At 34.6% G+C, this 21,314-nt stretch overlaps 1 protein-coding gene across 4 annotated transcripts in view; it reads left to right on the plus strand.

The window, feature by feature from the left end:
* LOC113228672 (G protein-activated inward rectifier potassium channel 3-like) overlaps positions 1-10,081 on the plus strand; it is a 51,422-nt gene extending 41,341 nt beyond the window's left edge. For 3 of the 4 annotated variants that reach the window (XM_026462027.1, XM_026462026.1, XM_026462030.1), the window contains 4 exons: positions 1,429-1,553; positions 8,409-8,514; positions 8,628-9,063; positions 9,565-9,699. In XM_026462027.1, the coding sequence (XP_026317812.1) occupies positions 1,429-1,553; positions 8,409-8,514; positions 8,628-9,063; positions 9,565-9,646 (749 nt within the window). In that variant the 3' untranslated portion in view covers positions 9,647-9,699. Of the gene's footprint in view, positions 1-1,428; positions 1,554-8,408; positions 8,515-8,627; positions 9,064-9,564 lie in introns of all 4 variants that reach the window. The other variant, XM_026462029.1, reaches the window with a different exon arrangement.
* Positions 10,082-21,314: the final 11,233 nt, after the last annotated feature.

The raw sequence follows: 21,314 nt of genomic DNA on the forward strand, positions 1-21,314 counted from the left end.
GTATCATAAAAAAATCAAAACCTGAATCCATCACGAAATCTTCCGTATACAGGTTCTACATATAGGAATCAAACTTCATTCGAGTATGTTTTGCAACTTACTCATTATATATCTAAATCCTCAGTTCCCAAAGTGGTCCAGGTGGACCCCCAGGGGCCCACGGGAGACTCGACGAGGGTCTACATTGGCGTGACATAAAATAATATGGGTATGGAATATGGTACAAATGTAGCCGCAGGGGGTCCACCGGAACTAGCTAAATTTTGAAAGTGGTCTATGAGAAAAAAAGTCAAGGAACCTCTGATCTAAATCATAAAATGCAAGTGCAAAGTTACATAATGTTGGTATAAACTGCCTCTGTGGCCGAACGGTTACCATGCCGGACTGCCACGCAGAGGTCCCGGGTTCGATTCCCGGGCCGAGAGAAATATTTATATGGCCTACATTTATTTCTCTAGTGAGTTTGGGTGTAATTTGTGGTTGTCTTTGTGTGTGTCCATGGCACCCGCGGCACAGGCTTTCCCTAGTGCGGGGCTATGTTGAATGTGTGCGTTATTATAGTTATTAGTTTGCCCTGAACTCTGCGTTAATGGCTCTTGTTGTATTTATAACTTTATTACTCTTTACATGGTTTCGCTTGTGACTTTGCTGTTTTCTACTTCCCAACAGTTCGCAGCACATTAAAGTAATGTACGAATCAAATATTTTCATCAATTAAATTTAATGTTTACAGTGATGAAGTTAGATATCTATTAATAAAAAATAAAAACCCTTGAAACAATTTAAAAATATCGATAAAACCATACAGTCAACAAGTTCTAGAAAAATCAAACAACAGGCAAACAATAAACACGTGCAACAAAGCACTAGTATTGAATTGTTTTCTTTATGAAAACAATTCAATACGTATTACCTACGTCACTAGAGTTAATTAATTATTCAATATAATTAAATAAAAATATGTCTATAAGTTTACGCTTTAGCTTTGCACATTACTATTGAACATCCAAATTCTCATCCAGAACCCCACAACTCTTCTGATTCTACAAAGAAAACCGTTTTTTCAATACTTAGTCGCCGCTAGAGGAACTGCGACAGGACTTTAGAGTGTCATAGAATGCGCTGTCATATTAAACGAAATATCTCCCAATAAGTCAAGGTAATCAAATTCACCTTTTATGATGCTTAATATATAGGTAATGAGTTAAATTTATTATTTGATTTAAAGGCCCTTTATCTGTTAGTGCTAATTAGAGACTAGAGGCTTGAGAAGTGTGGCTGGAAGTGACTTGCACAGGAACTTCGAAAGGCTGAATACTGCAATAGGTACTTTGGGAAAGGCAAAATTGTTTCCAGTGACGCTCTACGCAGGATAATAATGATCGTAACGAACAAAAAATAATTTTGGTTTTTCTTTGTAAATTGCAGAAGGAGTAATCGAGTCGACGGGGATGACGACGCAAGCTCGCAGTAGCTTCTTGCCATCTGAGGTGCTATGGGGACACCGCTTTGAGACCATGGTGACCTTCAGAAAGGATACTGGCGAATATGAGGTTTGTAACTGTAGAAACTCTATAACTTTAAAGGAATATGTGATAATATGATTTTCCACATTGATAATTTTTTCTAAAACAATGTGAATATGTGAAATGTTTGTAGAAGAATTTATTAACTTGTGTGATAAAAATAATAAAGAATATGTACCTATAATAATCATGTTCTTTAGACTATTGTATTGATTTAGGCTCAATTCACGTTACTGTGGAGCAGAATGAAAGCTAATTTTGGTAACCATAGTTTATGTCAATTATGTAATGCACATAGATTCGATACGGTAGCTACGAGAATTTCTGAAATTGTTCAAGAATTCTCCGGTAAACGCGCGACCTGTTTTTTTACTCATATCTAGTTTGTACGTTACACAATTGACATAAAATTAATTTTGCTATGGTTACAAAAATTCGCTTCCATTCCGTTCCGCAGTAACTTGAATTGCGCCTTATACCTTTTAGCCGTAATTTAGTATTGGTACGTCATACACATAAATCACAAAGTACGTCACGAAGAATTATCAACAAGAGGTAGATTGTATAATATATTATACACTTTACATAATGAAATAAATACAGGCGTTTCGTATTTACATGGAATAAATTTTCCATTGACGTGAATTTGACGAGATAAATAAGGAAAACAAAATTATCATCTTGCGAATGTTCAACAGCTATCCATTAAGCCTTACAGTCTATTGACTCTGACATTGTAATTAGCATAAGTATTTATATAACTGCCGGTAACTGTTATGGGCCATGGTACCTCTATACAGGGTGTAACCGCAAGGTGTAGTCATATTAAAGGAGCCAAACCTATACTTGATCTAGACCCTCTGTGCAAAATATCAAATAAAAATAAATGACTTTTAATGTTGATATAACTTTAATTATGTTTGTATAAATAGTGATTGTCCGAAACAACCACTGCGTCACAACTCTATTGCTAGTTACGTTACTACGACTTCACAAATTCATTCATGAAACCTGGGCGGAGCGGCGAAAGAACAGCTGACTACAATTGAAATGCCACTGTAAAAACATGATTTGAATATGTTGATAACACGTTAATATTAAGTAACAAAATCTTTAAATACCTAGAAAAATCGAATTATTTCTAACAATATTATTTTATACCATACCTAGGTACGTACTTATTTACATACAATTTAAAGGATATTTATTTACTTATTAAGCCCGTAGTTACGCACGCCTTCATCGTATACACATTCTACATAATTTTGTATTAATACATTTATTTACGACAATTTTACAATAGTGGATACTTTTTTAATTGGTACTTACCTACTGTGCAATTCATACACGTTTTAATGAATTTCCTACGAATTGTAATTCACTGTTGTACAATGTACGAAATATTGACTTGTTTACGATAATTTTGAATAATAAGTACAATCACTACACGCACTGCTGGCACATTTCACACATTTACAGGTAAGGTTCAAAATGCCGACCTCCATACAATATGCATATTTCCGTGCGTCGGTACAGAGACTGCTCTACTCTTTGAAGCATCTGCCGAGTGATTTGACTAAACGCCATTTCGATCCGCTGCCTCATTTCTTCTGCGCTTTCACAGGACTCCGCATAAACAATATTTTTATATGACCCCACAAAAAAAATCGAGCGGTGTCAAGTCTGGGGACCACGCTGGCCAGGGTACAGGACCTCCCCGCCCAATCCACTGCGGGAGACGGTCGTTCAGATGGGAACGTACATTTCGAGCAAAATGTGCGGGTGCTCCATCGTGCTAGAAAGTCATCCCATGTTCCATCACGAGTCTCACGTATTGTGTCACTGGCAGGGCCATCAGAACGTCACCCAAGTCTTCTGTTAGGAATCTTAAATAATTGGCCCCATTCAGACTTGCCGGCAAAAACACTGGACCGATGACGGCACAACCTATTATACCAGCCCACACGTTAATCCGCCACTGGTGTTGAAAATTTGATTCCCTTGATACGCGGGGATTCAAATGAGTCCAAAAATGTTCATTATGCATATTGATAATGCCCGCACGCGTAAATGACGCCTCGTCTGTCCACAGTACCGACGAAGCGAAGTCGGGAGACCTCCCAATCTGGTCGCGGTCGTAAACGTAACGGAACGTGGATCATAGTCCGCTTGTAACAGCTCCTGCGTTCTTTGAAAATGGTATGGGTGCTGGCCATCATCCCGTAGCACACGCCACACACTCATATGGTTCACACCACCAAAGGCTGCCGCAGCACGACGAGTACTTGTCTTTGGATTGCCGAGAAAATGTTCCAAAACATCTGCCTCGAATTCTGGGTCTCGTGAACTCGGCCGGCCTTCAGAACTGGAACCACGGAACGATCCACTATTATGAAGTCTCATAACCATCTTCCTGAAGCATTCCACAGCAGGAAATGGTCGACGTCGATTTTCTGGGACGCCATCAATAAACTTTGCCCAATAAATTTGGCGAGGCTGGCGCAAGCTCCCATCGGCTGCGCCTACGCACAACATCATCTCTTAGTAATCACTATTGCTTAAGCGTGACATAGTTTAAATAAACACAAAAACAAGACACAAACAAAACGATGACACCTATTTAGTCCTCACAACGCAAACGGCAATTACAGACTGTTACAAAAAATAAAAAAATAGCACCTCTGCCTCAGCGGCGGCACATCAAAGGACGCCGACTGAAACGCAAATTTTGGAATATAGGGTAACGTTTTCATAATGTACCTACAGGGTGAAATTAAAATTATTACCATCCTTTTGAAATAAGACCCTTCTCCTGATACAAATTACATCATTACATACACATTAAACGAATACCTATATCCTACGTCTACGACCTTCAACGTTGCACTGCATACGCCTTTGTTTGTAAACAAGCTCTGACCATCACCCGTACCACTTCCACATAATGCAAGAACTGACTGAGTGATTACGGATATACTGCACTAAGGAGGCAGTCACCCATCGGAAACTCACGACGTCCGAAACGAAAGCCTAACACACTAACCACTACACCATGGAGGCAGTCGACTATAGGAATCAAATCCACGACCTCCGAAACGAAAGCCTAACACTCTAACCACTACACCATGGAGGCAGTCGACTATAGGAATCAAATCCACGACCTCCGAAAACAAAGCCTAACACTAACCACTACACCATGGAGGCAGTCGACTATGGGAATCAAATCCACAACCGCCGAAACGAAAGCCTAACACTCTAACCACTACACCATAGAGGCAGTCGACTATGGGAATCAAATCCACGACTTCCGAAAAGAAAGCCTAACGCTCTAACCACTAGACTATGGAGGCAGTCGACTATGGGAATCAAATCTACGACATCCGCAAAGAAAACCTAACACTCTAACAACTACCCCATAGAGCCAGTCAACTATGAGAATCGAATCCACGACCTCCGAAACGAGTCTAACATTAACCACTAATCCACATCACCATGTATAAAATCAAATGCTGGCGGCGAAAATCAAAGGTGATATTTTTGCCGCCAAAGTTGCCGCCAAAGGCTTGCGACTTCGCTACGATTACGTATCGCGTACGCAAGGCGACTAATCTTGATACTTTGTTTATTTAGGTAAGATTTTTTATGGTTTTACACTATTGCTAATTTAAACTATTCTAAAATATTTCTTTAGATGAGTAGATATTATTAGGAAGTAAGAACCTTAATAGGTTCAACGGATATTAATTATTTCAATTTCACCATGTAATAAACCCATACCCAGAAAGTTGTCGTGTGTAGATAAGTCAAATTAAGCGTAAGCCTGTTGTTAGAAACGTGCGCTCAGCAATAGACGTATGTAAGTTAGTAAAGTACTATTTTTTGCACAAGGTTTAGTCCACTGCACTTGCATAGTAAGTACTGGTTGGAAACTTGACATTCTCGCATCTTTGAAGATTTCGGCAATTATCTCCGAAATCCAAGTTTTCTCACGATATTTTCATTTCCAAGCAAGTGATGAAAATTTATTTTATTTTTATTTTTTATTTTTTATTTATGGCACAATGTACAGACATCAGATACAGAAAGTGAGGAAAATAAAAACAGTTAAAAATTAATACAACAGGCATATCTGTGCCCAATTATTACTGTGCTCAACATTCATTTTAAAACATTTAGATATACTTAAACAGACACTAAATCAATCATAAAAAAAAAATTAAATTAAATTAAAATTACAATAATTAATTCGTGGTCAACGATCAAAACTAATTTCTTGACGTTTACCGACCTTCAGGTTGCACCTTTACGATGAAAGTGTCCCAATACAAAATTTCAACTTTTTGGGAATTCAAAAGAAAATAAGATTTCAAGTTTTTTCATATTTTCATATTATTTTATTTATTACCTACTCTTGAAGTACTAAAGGTGATGGCCTTATTAGTCTTTGAAAATAATGAGGAAAAATGGAACTTTACAACTGAAAATTGTTTCTGATCATTTTAATGTTCAACAATTTAAAAACATAATTTACAAAAACTAGTCGCCAATAGGTCTTTTTTTTAACGATTTTTTGTTATCATTTAACGTATTAAGAATTAAGTCTTTTTAATGTTCATCAGCTAAGCAAGATGTCATAACCCTTGATATTGTTTTGTGGTCCCTGTTTCACAATTAAAAAAGAAGAAAGTCCACGAAACAAAAAAGTAAGTCCCTTTAAAAAGTAAGTTACTAAAAAATTTTTTTTTTTAAAATATTAAGCGACGGGTCGAACAAGTCGTGTACCCGGTGGAAAGCGTCACGCCTGTCCATAACATAGCACTGCCGCTCGAAGGCTACTGCTACGGCGTCCATCTCTCTGAGACATAGTTGACAAGTCCCATGTGCCTGTAATTTCACCAGCACCCTTACCCTTCAAAACTGTAACACGGTAATGTGGCAGTACTACCCTGGACGAACTCACAAGGAGCTCTACTGCTACTAGTGATTTTTGAATATGATTTTCGGAACGAAAATGGCTCAAATGCTAATCCGTCAGTGGCAGCGTGTTGTCTTTGCAAATGCAGATTCAACAATAAATGCGGCGTTAATATTTCGACGCGGGAGTAGAATTTTTAAACTGAAAGAACAAAATGAAAGGGACCTTTATGAATCAGTGCTATTCGAGCTTTAATTGCACAATTTCATCTTCACCACAGTGTGACTAATGTAACAAAATATTTTTTTAAGATGGTTTTACGGTATAAACTCATTTTTTAATTTTTTGATTTGGGTCGCTTTCACTGTAAGGGTGCGAAGTATTAGTCGGATAATTGCGTCATATTGCGTCATGCGTTAGAAGAAACATACCGACGCCGCCATGCGTTAGAACAGTACCGACGGATAGAAAGAGACAAATTTCATTCATTAAAATACAATAGATGAATGCGTATGGTAAAAAGAAACCGAGATAACTTTAAATATGTGTTTTTTAGAGGACATTAGTTTTATTAATGGATATTAAATGGAAATTTGTGTATTTTGTATGTTTGAAGATATGAAGTTAACGAAACCATATTACGTTATTATGTACTAAGTTTTAAATAATAGTTTTATTATGAACTAGTGTATTTTGGCAAAGTAATCGATAATATTTATTTTTCATTAAATGTTCACACGCATATTACATGAATAAAATAATAATAAATTTAGTAAATTATAACATAGTAATAAGAATATGGCATTAAGTACTTTATCATTTACAACAACATGCCTGAATTTCACAATTTTTTCAAGTTACGTAATTTGGTTGTATTATGATACTCAATAGAGATGTGATGTGACTATTTATTTTCGTTAAATGACATCAGCTGATCGAAACTGTTCATGGCGAAATTTCCATAAATAACGTAGTTTGTACTAAAACAACTTTGCTAAATAGTTTCATACCATTAACTGAATCCGACCTTCAAATATGACTACACCTTGCTGTTACACCCTGTATATGTATGTTGCAATAAGATGATTAAAAGTTACGTACATACCTACAGAAGGAACTTTGTTAGAACAAAAGTGGAACTAAGAGAATAATAACAGATTTACAAAATTGCCAATGGCGTCTCATTTTTTCCATATACATATAACCATCAAAGTATATTAACAATTAATAAAATAAAATAAAAATAAAAACGTAAAATATTTACGAGTATTACAGTCGAAATTGTTCAGTTTCGCTCAGAGACTGTAATGCAGTAAAATAAGGAAAATCCATTAGCACTACAAACCAATTAGTCCACCGCGAACTGTTTATCATATTTCAACATTGACATATAGCATGTTTTTCGAATCTTTGCTATTAATCATTCGTTTGTAAAGACGGTAAAAATATCGATGACAGTACCTATAATTATGACAATAACATCCCTGGATAACGTAGAAGAATATTCAACACTAAAAATATACATTAAAATCTCTTATAACTCTCTCCTAACAATATATAAATAAAAATGTATTGTCTCCTCAAGCATTGCCTACATGTAAAAATAAACACTACATAATATCGAAATATATTATCAGGTCGTGGAGGCTGGTCCCTAAACCAGGAAAACCTGTTTCCCAGGTAACCAGGTCTCCACCCCCTGGCTGATGAACAGATATTGAAGAAAAGGACTATTTAGTTTTATTAGCCATAATCTCAACAAGATATGTACACTTACATTTTCAGCAAATAATTACGCCATTGATGGCAAAATAAATAAGTATGAGACATAGAAAGATATATTGAAGTTGGGTTTTTCCTTCTCATTTACTTACACCATAAATAAACGAGGGACATCGCATCAAGTAACTTTTAAATTAAATAAGCAAGAGCTTATTATTTATAGAGAAATCGTCTTATCATTTCAGGTCGACTACACGCGATTCAACAACACTTATGAGGTCGATACTCCTCTTTGCTCTGCTAAGCAACTTGATGAGCTACGAGCTACTGTTTCTACTTCCCAGAAACTTGGTAAGTTCTAACATATTCAAGGATTTCAAATTTACTTCTAAAGTTGAAATGTTCAGCTAAGAAAATCATGCACTAAATTTTTTTACATGAATTTTGTAATTATTCTTTTCCAGATCGCATGTTAGGCCTTCCGAAAACATTCTCTAATGATACATTAGACCTAAGTTCCGTGGACTCCATGTCCTTAGATGAGCACATCGAAATCAAGATCCCTGAAGCTAGAGCAAGGGAAAACAGGCAATTGGCACAAAACAACTTTGTACAACACATTAATGAAAAATCTAGAAACGCAAGCCACACACATTTGACGGTAGAAAACGCACAAGAACTACTTCCTAAGAATCATATTGAAAAGAGTTTAGAAACAAAAGAAAGTCATCAGGCTTATCACGGCCATCATGGAAAGGATCATCACGGGAAAGAAGGACATCACATGCACAGAAGCAATAGTCACGCGAATATGAAGAAAGCGCATGGATTGATCCCCAACGGAGTTGGTCACATCGTGAATGGTCACCACCATGATTATGAACATAGTAAAATTAAAAAGTAAGTAGGTACCTATTTTGTACTTTGCGGCGTCGACATAAATCATTATAAAATAACAAATATTATTTTCCTTAGGGTTCTTTAAGGTCACTGACACACAATTGAAATAATTCTCTGATAAAACTTCCCCTTGAGGAAACTGAACTTTCAAAGAACTGCAGTGGGTAACACAATTTATTCAAGGCCAATTTGTTGTCATAAACAGGTGCTCACGTACTAAGATGATTTAAGCCTTGGCTTCTCGTTAGTGCAAATGAATTTTCCTTCTTTGCGTTATTTCCTTATCTTAAAAAAACTGTTTCTCTTGAATAGCAAGCAAGCAAGACGAAAGGTCGAGAGGACATATAACGACTGTTGCTGTGTCAAAAATGTCAAATGTTTCTACATAAAACTAGAATTGCGCTATACTTGAGTATAATTAGTTTTGAGAAAAAACGAACAATACCAAGATACATAAGTATCAGAATCTTTATTGAAGAAGTTTCTATGAAATACTTTCAGATCTCCAAGCGAAACGTTCATCGAGGAGAAGTCGCCAGTGATCCCCATCCTGGTGACGTCTGCCGATCCCGAGCCCGCCTGACGCCTTTTGCGATGCTATAACCTGTTGCTGGTACGTGAGTTCCAAAAACTCAAAGGGAGCCCATGTTCACTTTCGATTTGTAGATTAGGTAATACAAGCAGTGTACTAAATGATAGTGTGTCTTTGCAGCGTTAGATGAACAAAATTGTTGTTTTCTGAGACTCCGTATTTCGTAGTCTGTGGCATAAACTTTGGAGAATTTTTCTGCTAAGCCGGTCTTATTAGACCTCCGAAGTTCTTGAATGTATAGTGTAAATGATGGTGTGACACAAGTCTTCCAAAATGGATAATTGGCCAAATTTCGCACGCTATGTGTAATAAGGCCACATCTGCAAAATAACAACTTTTCAAGAGAGAGAGTTTTAAAAGTTTGTACGAACGAAATTAGTCGTTAACTTTTTATTCTTAAGTATAGACATAAAATTTCACATATACATGGTTTCGATACCTCCAATGAACATTACGCCTACTAATTTAGTTTTTTGTTTCTTTATTATTTTTTTTTTTCATAAAATTAGTTTTATGTTTTTTTTCCGATTTTGTTCTTTTTCTTTATATTTTTTTCATGAAATGCGGGGAAATGTTATTATTAATAGACAAATATGGCATTTCTTTACAGAAATAGACCAAAAATAAGCGTTCATTGGAGGTATTGATTTGTTTTACGTAGTTCGTATTATTTTTATGACTTTCATGTGACGAACTTACTATTCACGTATGATGTGGCGTTATTATAATCAAGAGTACGATTTATAGTTATAGTATTTAAGGGATTCCGCAATTATGTCTGACTGATTCATTTAGTTGAACTAGTTGTTAAGTTGTGAAATTAATTTGACGACTACAGCGTGTTACTAGATGTTTGTGAAGCCTGAATGGCTATTTTGGAATAGCGTTATGTTATAAATTTAAAAAACATAAAAAAGTACTGAATGGATAATTTTTATATATACATAATATTTAGTTATCAATACATAAACGAGAATATGTCGTCGGTGTTTTATAGAAACGGCGAAAAGATTTTCTGGGGAGCATATTTTAGTTTTTCACGACTATTTTAAAATATGTACGTCCTGTTTTAAATTCAGTTTTAATTAAAACTATACAACTTAATTAAAACCATAATTGAATTTTAAAACGTAACGTAAATATTTTAAAACAGTCGTGAAAAACTAAAATATGCTTCCCTGAAAATCTTTTCGCCATTTCTACAACCGTTAAAACCATGAACCCCTGAAAAATTTTTCGAAATGGCGCTTTCGCCCTTTCTACAAAACACCGACGATATATTTATTGGTTTCATTTAGTAATTTTTTTAATTTTCAAATCGTATTATCTCAATTCCATAATTTTGAGTTATGATAGTGTACAAATTACTTTGCTATTATCTTCGAAGAAAGCATTCTCCTAAGTTTTGTCAATCAGAACTAGTTAGAAGAATTTATTTGATACATTGTCCCACTTACTAGTAGACGTACCAAGCAATTTTAACAAGGACTAATTTATTTATATCACAACATAGAACAAGAAATTCTGACTTGAACTATGATAATAACCATTGGATTTCCAGATGTCCAGCAGGATAATCATTCGTACTTGGCCGATATTTCCTTCAAGCGTATTATGCGCTTTTCGTCATCTTTTATTGTCTACCGCCCACTAATTAAAACGCAGCTATGTGACAAGTGGTTAAATATCCGTTTTAACTAGCATAAAACAAAGCTCAAAATTCTCTAATTAAATTTAATTAAGGTGTCCGACGTATAGGAACTTACCCTATTGGTCCAGAGCTAAAATGTCATTGAACAATTTCAATAATCTACTGGGTTACGGTTTTTTATGATATCTCAAAAAAATATATTTTTTCACATAGTCGCGTTATAGTTACAACCCGAGTATCTTTAATTTGCGACTGAATAGGCATCTTTTTTATGATACCAAATGACGGTACGAACAAGTCGTGCGCCTGGTGATAAGCGACACACCGGTCCATAATAGTTTCAGTGCCACTCAGAGCTTCATATCGAAAAGATAGGAGGAGCACTGCCACTGCGCCCGTCACCCAGAGATATAAGTTGCCAAGTTCCCTGTGCCTGTAATTTCACTAGCTCTCTTACCCTTGAACAATGCTCACATTACCTCTTGGCGGTAAAAATAGGTTAGGTGGGAGCACTTCCTTGGACGAACCCTTCCGCAAGTAACTCTTCTGGGCGAGTTCGTTCCATCGTAGACCCTATCTTTCTTCCACGGCTATATAATGGTCAAGAGCAAGTCAAGTGTTTAAAAAAAATTATTACATCTTCCGTTAAAATTGTAATTTACGTTTATTTATGATAGGGATAATACGATGGAAAGCAATTGGCATAAGTAGTAGTACTAAGTAGAAAATTATAAAAGATTTTAGTAATTCCTACTATTTTATATAGATAATTAATTTGTTACATTTTCGAAACGGCTATACTGAATTAATCTACTTAAGTAAGTAGTTTTATACATATATTCCTTAACAAATATTTTATACAATATATAAAAAAAAACTTATTAAGCGTATTCTATACAGACATACATAATGTATATGCTTAAGGTTGCACATGTCTATAAACACTTGTATTTAATATTGTATTTTTGTGTTACATAAAAGATAACTAAAACTTTTAGGATACAATCAACATCTGAATACGTAAGTTGTGTACAATAATTTTCGAAAATTTACTCAATTTACTAATGTAGAGTTGCAAAAATTACAGTTTCTTAAGATCTTACAATTGTGTCCTTAATAAGTGAATACTTTATTATAATACATCTCAAAGAAACCTATGGAAAAAAATGTTTTTTCTACTTTTGTCTACTAGGAACATCGATGTACCACACAGGGTTGTATTTAGTGTCAAGTTAGACTTGGAGACCCCAGCTTAATATAAATTAACTTTTGATTATGAAGCTTTAAATCCTATTGTAGTATTTAGTGTTTCTGCGCTGTCATGTGTAAGGCGATTAGTAAATTTAAACAATTTTTCTGTCGGCAGTCAAACTAACGATAGAATTAGAATCAAAGATTTTTTGACGTAAGATTACATAAACGTTTCTTTTACAAACCGGCCCCTGTTATTAAATACAGTTAAATAAATCGATTTTTTAAATAATTGAATATTATGAGATCGAAGTTTCAATTTATAATTAACTAGGTATAACAAAAAATTATTGGCTATAAATGTTTGCGCTTATTTTGTCTGAAACCCAAAGTTGTTCATTAGTGAATCGTAAAATTGTTTATTGCTAAGTGAAAAAAAACTGTTATTAAAAGTCTGCAATCAAGCTACGTAAGTTCGTTGTGATGTTCAAGTAGCTTTATAAAGTGCCTATTGCTTACTTTATAAGTAAATGTTTCTATTAATGCCAAATTTTAAAACTCAAAATTTAAAATAGAAATGAAATTATGTATAGATATTTTATAATAGTAAATCTATGATGAATTATCTTACTTAGAAAAAATTGTAAAATATTAATGGAAAATTGTTACGTACGTACAACAAGAAAAAATGTGATATACTTGTAACGTACTTGGAAAGTTTACCGCTTCTTACTTAATGCATTAGGAAAGTAATTCTGTTACTGTATTGTGCAAATGAGCCTTGTCAAACAAAAACATTTTGACACAAATAAAAAGTGGAAATGTAACTTAATTGTACGTATTCCAGTGAAATGTTAAATGAATTATCTTTTATTTTATGAGAACTTGCATAAATAACATACGTTGTTTGCAATTTAAATTGAATATTTTCAATAACTATAAGTATGTTAAATTACAGGGGCCTAAAGCGGCGCGGGCGCCTCTTAAGAATTAGTCCAATCAAATTGAATAAAAACTCTGTACTCTTGATAGCAATATCAGTTATAGAGGTATTAAATATATTTATAAAATTTTCATATGACTTTCATTTAACCTTTAGTACATTGTCCTTAAATACACTTCTGTTTACAGTAAAAATAACAAAGAACAATTTGCAATAGACATGCACGCTATATTATCACGCCTGTATACCATTGGGGTAGGCACAGTGGACCTCCACTTGCTACGTCACTGGCACATCTCTTGCGCTCCCCTCTATTACTTTGCTATAGCGGTTCTGTTAGCTATTACCTGTCGGAATAAATGAGGCCTCTGATATCCATCGTAATCTTTTTTTATTCTCAATTACAATAAAATTCACAAATCTAGTTTCTATTTACACAGAGAGAGGGTGAAAACGGACAACACTCCTTTTTGAATATAATGACAGTTAAGGGTCAATATTTTCACTCACACTTGTTTTTGTGGATACTTTTTTAAGGAGTTTGGGCCGTTAGTATGACTAAATAATAGCATATTACATATTATAATAATAATAATATAAAAATAAACTATACGTTAACTATTACTTACACTTAACAAATAAATAGCTTTCATTCATTTGTTAGTTCAGCTACGCGATGCTAGATGGCGATGGTGCGTTTTTAAAAATATCCTCACGCCCTTCGTCGCAAATTTACACTTAACACAAAGATAAGTAAACATAAATTCTACAAGGTAATAACGTTTGCTGAAAAATACTATAATTTATTATATACGCACAAGCAGATATACTTAAATAATATGTGATAGTTTTAAAAGTAATAAAAGTTAAAACTCTCACGAATGGGTTGAATTGGGCTGCGTTAAAACGAGAAAATGCAACATAAATTTTATTCTCTAAAAGATAAGGCAATATTTCATTGAACATAAAACGAAAATGAAGCTGCAGTATTCGGTGGCGGGCTACGGCGGGTTCAGGCGGTTGGCGCGGCATGCGCACTTTATAAAATGCAATATACTATAGAACATAGTCTCTACTAAATTTAGTATATAATAGGGGTTAAAGTATGAAATTTCCGATTTGTACTGAAAATCTAAATTGTTTATTTTTTAAATTTTTAACAAATTTATTTAATCAAAATAGTTGCCATTATTATCTATACATTGCTGCCATCTAATGGGAAGGTTATTAATGCCTTTGCGATAGAACTCCGACGATCTAGACTGCACAAACTGTGTGAAAGCATTTTGTACTGCCTCCTGGGAAGAAAACTTCTTGTCACGTAGATAATTGTCCAAATCACGAAAAAAATGGTAGTCCGTTGGAGCAAGGTCTGGTGAATACGGAGGATGACGAATGGTTTCTAACTGCAGTTCCTGAAGGGTCAAAATGGTTTCTCGTGCTGTGTGAGGTCTCGCGTTGTCGTGGAGCAATAATGGTGAAGATCGATTCATGAGTCGGGGCTGTTTTACTGCTAGTTTTGTCAACATGGTTCGGAGTTCGGCACAATAGACATCTGCCGTTATTGCTTGACCAGATCGGAGAAAACTATAGTGAATAACACCATGCTGAGACCACCAAACAGTTACCATTACCTTTTTATTGGTAAGTTTTGCTTTAGGACACTGTTGTGGCATTTGACCTGGGGTCAGCCATTGCATTTTTCTTTTCCGGTTATCATAAAGAATCCACTTTTCATCACATGTTACAATTCGATCCAATATTCCTTCATTTCTGTACCGGTTCAACAAGGCAACACAAGTTTCAACACGCGTTTCTTTCTGCAGATCAGTCAAATCATGAGGCACCCATTTTTCGTATTTTTTATTTTATTGATTTGACGCAAGTGAGTCAATATTGTGGGTAAGGTAACGTTAAACCATGCCGCTAATTCCTGGGTAGTTTGACTAGGATCGGCTTCCACTATCTCTCTTAATTCATCGTTATTCACCTGTGTGGGCGGTCTTCCTCGTGGCTCGTTCTTTAAGTCGAAATTTCCATCACGAAAGCGTTTAAACCAAAATCGCACGGTGCGTTCATTAGTAGACCCCTCTCCAAACGCAGCATTGATATTGCGGGCTGTTTCTGCCGCGTTAGTTCCGCGTCGGAACTCGTATTCAAAAATCACTCGAATTTTCGCAGTATCCATCTTTCTTGTCTAAATTGAATAACAAAAACAATTGAAAGTCGATATTCAAATGTTTCAAATTAAAAAAAAAAAATCACAGAAACCATTTGAAAAAAGTTTCATTCGAAAACCTCAAACCATGAAGATTCTATGAAAATTCAAAGAACCTATTGCAATAAAACGGCAATTTCATACTTTAACCCCTAATATTTCTTTAAACAAAAGCGTAAAGCTGCGCTGCGTCACGCTGCATCAGCCAGCGCAGAAGAGGGTCGCTCGCGCACGAGCAATACAAAGTGTAATTAGGCTTCTCAACAACAAGGTATATTTCTTTAAAAGGCGACATGGGCTGAACGATATCGGGCTGCTTAGCGCGAACTTTGGGAATAGCAATGCCATAGGTATAGATAGAACTTCATGTTACTAAATAAAGTGAATATTATTTTCTTCTCAGAGAAATCTGCTTTACAAATGGGTGGTCGTCTTTAAGCAATTTGTATATTTTATATGCTTATAATATATAATTGTACAAATAGGATGACCTCGATGGTCCAACGGTTTGCACGGTCGGCACTGCATGAGAAGATTTCGGGTCCGATTCCCGGTGGGACCAATTTAGAAAATGAACTTTCCTAAAGTGGTGACCATGACAATTTAGATCCAGTTTGATTTCCTATATATAAAATAATATAAAGTGAATCCAATTTAACAATTGACTAATAGGAGAAATGAAACAACAAATCAACGACACAACGACATTTTCATTCAAATATATAAATTAATTGTGTTTAGTTTTTACGAGTAAATCACCAACTTCATGGCGGTTATAACTACGTATATAGTTTAAAACTCAATTAATTAGCGATTTGTATTCATACAATTTGTAATGTAATGTAATGCAGTAACATGATGACACATTTTTATCCATTGGACAACTGTTAGTCAGCAAAAAGTACTTTATACAATAAAAATAATATCTGACGATAAAGATGTGATTCTAATTAACAATATTTAGGGAACTGTCTTTCGAGAAATATAGGTTATGTTCGACACGATTAACAGAAAAAAGAAAAAATGTAAAGAATCCAGAAGAGAAAATTTGCAAAAAAAAACGGTGAAATATTCCTTTTTTCGGTATTTTCATAATCCAGTCATTGCAATGTATAATAAAATTTATGTATACTGTACTTTCCATAACCTTTCGGAATGACAATATTTTTTTCACCTCACTAGCTCGGAAAGGCTTTCCTTCTCATTATGCCGGGTTCACGAGTCTTTCACTTACGTTTTTCGCTTGCTTGCGTAACTCACTTCGCGCATACGCAAAGATCCGTCGCGTACGCGCAGCCAGAACTGTTCTGTGCTTGCTTTGCGTTGGATTTCTTTGCGTTGCGTGAGTTTCATATTACAACAAGGAACGTGTGCGGAGGACAGCACCACTGGCCAATCACAGAGCAGCAGCGGGTTCGAGAGTGCCGACAACCCAAACAAAGGCAAGGCGCCGCACATGCGCGCAAGTCTCTCCGCAACGCAAAGCGGAAGACTCGTGAACGCCTTTAAGTGGAACGCAGATTTCTACGCCGCCGTGTACCCAGCCAATGTAAGCAAGCGAGAAACGCAAGTGAAAGACTCGTGAACCCGGCGCGTTGGGAATCTACGCGCAAAAGCGTTTTTTTCACGCTGGGGTGGAAAAGGTTTTTGAAATTCGAACTTGACGATGGACTGTGGTGCGCCTCACTTTTTCTTTCGATATAAAAAAAACATAATGACACTAGGTACGCGATATGTCGTACATTATTTATGTAATATAAATCCATTGGTACATTTTATTCTTATTATTGTTGACATTAAATTGACAACTATGTCTAATTTTGTTTGTAAAAACCTTTATGTTGACATACATATATAAATCAGACGTTATATGTATATGATTCATCTCGACACTGAAAACATAAACATGTTATTATCTTTGTCTAATTACTGCGTGCCGTCGTAAGCCAAAAGAAATAGCATTATATTGATCTGTGCCAAACCCTGGAATCGAAAATACGCAACGTCATCTTAAATGCCAACTGTGTTCATTTCGCAGTACATGAGGTACATGATACGGTTGTCAAAGGGAAGTACATCAAATATCAAAACAAATGTTTTTCCAAGTGTTTTATTGAATTATTTGCATGGATAGTAATAAAATGGACAAAAATATTGACAGTGAGAACAATTAGGTATTAATAAAAATGCGTCGCTGCAGCATTAAGGGATGTGGCATTAGAAATTCAACCGAATGTCACATTGCACAGGGATGGTTATTTTTGTGTCTCTAAATCACACAATAACCCAATTATCTCATGTAATTAGACTTATTTAAGTAATTTATTCATAAATCTTGCCAAATTTTGCTTTGGTTATTTCAAAGTGCCTACTTGTTTGTATATTTTGATGATTGTTGTTAATGCTTGTTTTGTGATAGTGTTGTTCTTGTAAGCGTACATATTATCGATATTCTGTTATTAAAACAATTCACTAGGTTTTTATTATTTATTTTTTTTACTAGTTCAAGTTGACCTACAAATAAAAAAAGAAAAAAGAATGGTTGGAAATCAAAGGACTGCCGAATATAAACGTTGGACCAAAGACCGTCTTCATTTGTTCGTTTCATTTTGAAGAGTCAAATTTTAACAGAACTTTGAATATAACTAGATTACATGATAATGCAATTCCATCATTAGGTTTATTGGTAAATAATTTCATATTTAATTTAGATTCAACAAGACTCATTTACTAGGTATTCTCAGTTCCTGAAAACAAAATTATCCACTGGTTTCCGATTTTTTCATACGTTTTAATCATACTTTGATTACAGTAAACTAAAGAAACAAAAAAAAAAACAGTTTCAACATTCAAGCCATACATTTGCATGTCGATAATGACTTATCGATAGACTATGGTACAACACTAAAGAAAGCCGCCATTTCTGCCGTTCTAATGGAAAGTGCAGTAACTAGCATTTTTGACGAAATTGAAGGAAATAAATAAACGTTAACACCAAAACAAGATCTATATTTGGCTCTTACTCACGTATCAAAATTCCCATGGGAACCTTGTAATAAACGAAGTGAAACTGCAGTAACTTAGTACAATATGTAACATTTGCTAATTTAAAGTGCAGTAAGATTAGTTACTATATGATTTTTGAGTCAAATTTGAGTCAATGGCGATGGAATTCTAGCAATAAACGCAGTATCTAATAGTTGCTGCACTTTTTTTATTTATGTTTTACAAAAATCTACCATCCCTGAGCCAATGATAACTGCAGTATCTGACAGTTACTGTACTAATTTTATTTATGTTTTACAAAATCTACCATCTTAAAGCTTATAATAACTGCAGTATCTATTAGATACTGCAGTTATTATAAGGAAATCTATAACATTTTGTAGATGCAATTCTAACAAAACTGTAATAACTCGTATAGATACTGCAGTTATAATTGGTGAGAAGATGTCTCTAAGCTAGTGGCAATCAGTCATAAGCACAGAGGTGTATTTCTAAGCAAACATCGATCAGAAGTCAATTTCAAAAATTTTGTTAAATTCATCTACAAAACGTGTATCGTTAAAGCTTAATAACCGTTACACCACTAAACGGGAATTTCAGCGCTCCTGTTTAAACGTAATCTCTCAACCCAATGATGTGTTTATGTGTGGTGAAAGTTTTGTAGTACCTATTAATGAATATAGAAAAGGAAGGTACGCACTTTAATTTAAAATTATATTTTTCGGATTGCACTTGATAAAGTGATATTTCTTACCGTATACATTTCACAATAAAAAATAAGGTTTTTTTTGTAATCACTATATTCGCACAAGGTTATGTATATCAATGAAGCCTAGACTTATGATTTTGTGTGTAAGTTAAAACTTAGTTATTCTTGATAAAGTTTTTAAATAAAAAAGTGACGCAGGTACATTTTACACAGACTTTTGTTAAATTCTGATCCTTTTTTGAGCAGTACAATGCTAATGCCACAGAAAAAAAAGTAATTTTTTCTCCAGTGAGACATAGAAACTTCCGTTGCCGGAAGCATCGGACGCAACATCAACTTAGGTGTAATGACGATGACGATGGGTCTTATGACGACGAATCCCATTAACATTATATTTTTTGCAATTAATTTGGGCGTCGTACGCTTCCTGTGTGTAATGCGTAATATTTATAAATACTTGTGAAAAAGTGTTATTTTTAACATATAAAGTTAATCTCAAGTAAAATAATTAATCAGAGAAGACTGAATGTCATAGCAGTTGTCATAGCATTAATAAACAAGCGTGATCTCAAATTATAGTTCCTCGACTAAGTTATTGTAATAAGGAGAACGAGAAGAAGAACCTTAACTAACTTCAATATAAGGCAAGGTTTGATTTTATTTCTATTGTTTATAGTGAATCGAAATGTGATTAAGAGTATATATATCAGGGAATAATATATCTGCGATTTGAACAAATAAATAATACATAAATTTTCTTTGTTTCATTCTAATTTTATAAATGTACGTCTATATAAAATACTATATTTTATCATCTCTTTACATTCCCAATCCAATTGACACTTTGTTCGACTTGGGAAATAGAAATAGAAATCATTTATTGCTTGAATAAGCAGTTGTGTATACAATAAACAGTGGGACTCGAACTCTTACCGTAGCCTATCGTGTACGCTTGTAATACCAGTGGCATTACTCAGTCGTTGCTAACACTACAGAAGGGAAGGAAGCGAGAAAAGAGGAAAATACTAACAAATTGTGAGTTTCGACTGTATAAAACATTAGAAAATAGCATCAATATGAAGTGTATTTTTCGCAAAAACTGCAGTAACGTAATCGATGCTGCAGTTATTTATTATATATTTTATTATCAATTTGTTTTTGAATTTGTAGTTTCTAGATTAATTAGCAGTACGATATTTAACTAATAATAAGTGCAGTATCTAGGGTACTTACTGCCGTTATGGTTAGGAGGATCAGTTGTGTTACTAGAAGAGTTACTAATTATATTTTTGTAAACATAATTATATTTTTGAAATATTATCATACATAACCTTAACATACATATAAATATGTCACCTTACAATTCTTCATTCTTTTACCTTTCTATTGATATATGCCATGTCGCTGTAACTTGCGTAGTTTTGAAGCTAGAGTAAATTTTAAATTATTTTCTTTAACCACGTTTTTATCGAAAACAGGTTTGACTAAGTTATTGCACTCTTAGTGAGGAGGGCAGATTTGAAGCGTTACATTTTTGTTTAGATATGCATGTTCATTCTGTACTTAGGGCAGCTCCATTCCTTTTTCTTTTCCATCCTCTAAGATTAAAACTGATTTGTTATAGTTCAACTGCTTTTCTTTCATCTACCATTTTCCTCACTAATGCCGTAAAAAGTTGTGTGTTTCGCTGGGCAGCGTAGTTGTCTTGCGTCTTGTGCCGTGAAAACCTTCCTACGCACAGGATCCTATTTTTTCATCTTTGCAGCCTTGCATAACAAGTAACTATTTTTGTTGACAATCTACTAAATTGATAACGGTTAAGTTATTTTTTTTAAATTAACATTAGAATTTGAGAAACTAGCAAATCGAGATTTATCAATCACTCTTTTTAAAAAGTAGATTTATTGTTCTTTTGTCTTGTTCGTAAAAATAAAAGTGCTA

Source organism: Hyposmocoma kahamanoa, unplaced genomic scaffold (assembly GCF_003589595.1).
Source record: "Hyposmocoma kahamanoa isolate Upper Pololo Valley unplaced genomic scaffold, ASM358959v1 232, whole genome shotgun sequence".
Classification (NCBI taxonomy): Eukaryota; Metazoa; Arthropoda; class Insecta; order Lepidoptera; family Cosmopterigidae; genus Hyposmocoma; species Hyposmocoma kahamanoa.